A 4,668-nucleotide genomic window follows, 5' to 3' on the forward strand; every position below is an offset into this window, starting at 1 on the left:
TAGTTATGTACAATGTAAAATACAACCTATAACATAAGGCAACAACTCCTTGGTTTTCTACAGTTTATTTTCGTAATACTATATAAGTAATAAACGCAGTTAGGTCCTTATTAACCAATATAAGTATGAAATAAAGCATGCTCCATTTTTTCCTTGACCTGCTTTTGAAAAATTTGCATAAATTTGCATAAATTGAGATGAAACTTTGAAATCTGAAAAAAATGGAAATTGAACATTGAAATTGGCCGTTCTTATGTTTCAGTCTAAGTTTTAGACTTAAAGAAACACTTAAAACTTTTTCGCTCTAATAGTCCCCCGAAATGAAAATGGATGATTTTGTGCGTGTGCTGGCGCTAGGACATGTGCTTTGCTTTATCAGGGTGATTTTTTTTTATCTTTTTATAACAGAAAGTAAATTGCTGACGACTTATTGACCGAGATTATGCATTAGAAATATGTGAACTGACCTATCCGAAACAGTAGAGAAACATGTTAAAGAAAATATTAATGTATTAATTCAATTATAACAGATACTATATAAACAATGATACTTTATTCAACAACTTCACTTTAACAGTAATGCTGTTTAAATTGTTCAACGAATTATACACGATAGGTTCAGTAATCTGTTTAATCGGTTCAACTCCGAACACTTATACACCGATTTAGGTTAACAGTAATGCTGTTTAAATTCTGGTTTCAAACTCCGAACACTTATACACCGATTTAGGTTAACAGTAATGCTGTTTAAATTCTGGTTTCAAACTCCGAACACTTATACACCGATTTAGGTTAACAGTAATGCTGTTTAAATTCTGGTTTCAAACTCCGAACACTTATACACCGATTTAGGTTTACAGTAATGCTGTTTAAATTCTGGTTTCAAACTCCGAACACTTATACACCGATTTAGGGTCAACACGTCTTTGCTTGCGCTGAATACAAGTCTTCGGTATCTGAAGTGACGACGGCAGAAATCGCCGGCATGCTACTCTAAACTTTTTGTTCCTTGCACAAAATATTATTGGATATAAAGCACTTTTAAGAAATCCTAAAGTTAGAAGTATTGTTTCTACGAGAATTTGTCTGCTAGCACCTAAGGTGATTATTCTGTTCGTTGTATAAGGCAGCCAGCAACAAAATAAAGTTATAAATATTAACAGGATGGTCCCAAATGCTTTTCTCTTTGCATTAAAATCACCGGTAAATCTATATGGCACTGCTACAGTTGGCAAACCTAGTTTACTGCTGTACTGAGTCACTGAGATGCTCACTGTACTTCCTGAATGGTTGTGAATACGTTTTGACGACAACTGTACCGTTCTCAAGATGGCGGCGTACAAATAAAACATGACGACAACCGGGATATAAAATGTTACCGATAATAATATGAGTGCATAAGAAAGTCTGAAATTTGAAATGCTGACAGAAACTGAGTCGTAACAGAATATTTTGTCAAAAGTTACAAATTCTTCTTTCGCAAAACTTAGAAACTGTGGTATACTTATGCACACAGATCCGAACCAAATGATCAAAATAATTCCTTTTGCCATTTTTGGACATAATCTATCCTTTCGATGTACAATGATTAAATACCTGTCTACACTTATGACTAGCAGTGTGTATGACGTTACACAAATGCAGGCATCTTTTAGAACCGAAAAGCATACACACATTCCAAAGACAGAAATGTTTGTTTTCAGCATGTTGTACAAAACAAATGGTGCCACAGCCAATGTCAGGATAAGGTCTGATGTGGCAATGTTGGTCAGCAGTAGATTGATGGCTGATCTCATAGGCTTCTTCCTGTATACGATAAGGCACGTGAACGTGTTACCAAGGAGACTGAGTAACATGGAAAGCAGCAAGAACGCTGTCAGAACTGCACGATTTGCCAGAGACAGGGTCTCAATTTCGTAATCCAAACTTAATCCGTACGTAGAGTTTTCCGCTATCGTTGTCACTTCCATTTAATACAGGAAAATATTAATTTTAAGATAAATTAGATTACAACTTGCCTAGAAGAAAATATCTGGCATGGACGTTTTTAAAAGTAATACCGCTTAGATATGAGACACTTAATGTTTTTGAAACAACACAAGTCACTAACACTGTTGTTATTGTTATTTAATTAGCGGCATCAAGTAACATTATCCGTTAAAATCGGATTTGTTGCGCGGAAGCCGCGTTGGAGGATCATTTAATAAGGTATTTTCGTCAGCAATTGCCTAAACACAGTAAAATAGAAAAGTATATTACATATATACATAATATATTTCAATACATTCCAATCGGGTGAGTATATGTCACTGGTAGCCTTGGTTTTTTGGGTGTTTACACTGTTGCTAAGAAACAAAAATGTTACGGTTGTATTACTTCACGTGCTATAACATGTGCCATAGTGTTTATCCATTCTGTAGAACCATGTTGCAACATTTCTTATATTTCTTATATGATTTTGATTTGTATCAAACACTTGCTTACTGCTTAAGTTATATTTGTATAATACACCGTTATATTTATATCAAACATCTTGTCATATATATCAAACACTTGCTCACTGCTTCAGTTATATTTGTATCATACACCATAATACTTATATCAAACATCTGATCTCAAATACTTGTTCATTGCTTACGTTTTATCTATATAAATCACTCGATTTCAATCATTCATACATTATATACACATAATGATGCCACATATAAAATTCGAACTTAATAGTATGAAGTTCCAGGCTTATCGCTTATCACGCATCAATCAATTACGATACTTTTGATCAATAACACGTCTAAATTAAGCGATAATCAGTTTTAATCCATTTTTTTCTAATAATGACTTAAATGTTTCTAAAGCTTCACAGAGTGAAAATCATGTTAGAGAATACCTCCAGGTCACGAACAACGTTATTCCAGTCTTATCTTATCAAATGTGTCATTAAGGCTATTGTCGACTTGTAAGCGTACATGTACAGATTATTAATCGATGGTTTCTTCAAGTGTTTAAGCAATATAGTTTATGATTATTGTTCGTAGTAATGATAGATTAAAACAATCAGAAAAAAAAAATGAAATGCAGTGAAAGTTTTCAATGACCTTCGCAAAAGGATTTCACTTACTAACATGAACAGTGTTAGTTATCATGGTTATAGCTTTTACCATTTTATTGCACACCAGAGTTGATCAACTAAAAGGGTGCGATACCTATTGATTTTGTTCTGAAAGGACCAATTTGTTCGCATACTCCAATATCGCATTTTGATACGAAATAAAAACAAAACAAATAAACAACGTAAACGGCTAACATCACAACAAAAATACGCTTTGTGCTGCGACAAAGAGAGGAAGGGCTTTGGTATGTGCTTTTGACAGACTGATATGACACTTTTAAGATCGCCATTGTATAGAATATTGACAGAAACATAATACAGCACACCTACTTGCTATTTTTGGCAACCCTACTTTTTTCTAAATATGGATACTAACACAAACGGTGTATTAAAGGCATCCTACAGCAATCACACAAAAACAGAAAACATATCCGTTGATGTCTTTGCACGTGGTCTTGTATAATTTGATTTATGATAACAAAGGGAATGATTATGTTCATAACAGATGCAAATAAGGGTGAAATGGATGTAGTAGGAGCACGGGTACAAGATTTGCATGCCGAGCAAAACTTGAACCTACGCACAAGCCAATCTGACTAAAGTACTTGATCTTCCCAAAAGTTAGATCAAATTCATCTTTCTGTTTAACCGGATTTCCAATATTGCTATTTTATTTCCACCAGACCAGTCTATTTTTATCTGAACCAATCAAACACCGTTTTGCTAAAAGGGTCTGGACTCTAGATTTTGGCTAAGATAATTTTTCTTTAGAATAAATGTTCCGTTAAATGGAAAAAAGGAAAACCAACTAATTCTTATGTGTTTCCATAAGCTTTCTTATTTAAAGAAAAAAATCCCAGGTTAAATATAGATTTTTTAAAACTTCTACTGTCACTTTCAAAATGTTGAAAGCAAGGCCTTGATTGGTGAACGTGAATCTCAGTAGCCTGGCGTAGCATTAATAGGAGATAATTTTAATCAGAATACGCACATGATTGTGTAAATCAAAATAGACCCCGCGCAAATTTTGTGATTATTACGAACTGGTGCAAATTGTATACGCATGCGCAAATTTCGCACGGGGTTTATTCATCATCATGTGGACCAAAATAAATGAAAATATACCTCGCGCAAATTAGTTAAAATGTATTTTAGATTGACTTTTTAAGGTATTACATTTAAAAATGACTTTACAATGGCAAAAATGAAAAGTTTACAACCAAACCAAACATCATGTTATCGTTTTTGGGTTCGCTAGCTGAAAACAAAATGGTAAAGGTTTCTGAGAACATATTCCAAAACTAAAGGATATTACAAATAGGAATTTCACCACTTTACATTATAAGAGCAAACGTCTGTATATAATCATAATAAACCTAATAGCATATTTACGACAATAGATGTCGGTCACAAGAAGGAATGGTTTCGGACGAGCCGAGTTGGTGATTTCTACGCTAAGCGTCACGGCTTTCAGGACGATTTCTGTTTTATCTACATTTATCGAAAACGAAAGTTGGTCGCCATTTTACAGAACTGATATGTCTGTTTTAATATTCAAC

The 4,668-nt window shown here is 33.8% G+C and overlaps 1 protein-coding gene across 1 annotated transcript; it reads right to left on the bottom strand.

Moving 5' to 3' along the window:
• Nucleotides 1-647: 647 nt before the first annotated feature.
• On the bottom strand, nt 648-2,760 carry LOC123553408 (high-affinity lysophosphatidic acid receptor-like). The gene has a single exon (XM_045343128.2). The coding sequence runs from the start codon at nt 1,968-1,970 to the stop codon at nt 870-872; it is 1,101 nt and encodes a 366-aa protein (XP_045199063.2). The 5' UTR covers nt 1,971-2,760; the 3' UTR covers nt 648-869.
• Nucleotides 2,761-4,668: the final 1,908 nt, after the last annotated feature.

Source organism: Mercenaria mercenaria, chromosome 4, assembly GCF_021730395.1.
Source record: "Mercenaria mercenaria strain notata chromosome 4, MADL_Memer_1, whole genome shotgun sequence".
NCBI classification, from domain to species: Eukaryota; Metazoa; Mollusca; class Bivalvia; order Venerida; family Veneridae; genus Mercenaria; species Mercenaria mercenaria.

Coding starts and splice junctions, on each gene's coding strand:
- LOC123553408 (XM_045343128.2), bottom strand. CDS start 1,970: ATGGAAGTGACAACGATAGCGGAAAACTCTACGTACGGATTAAGTTTG.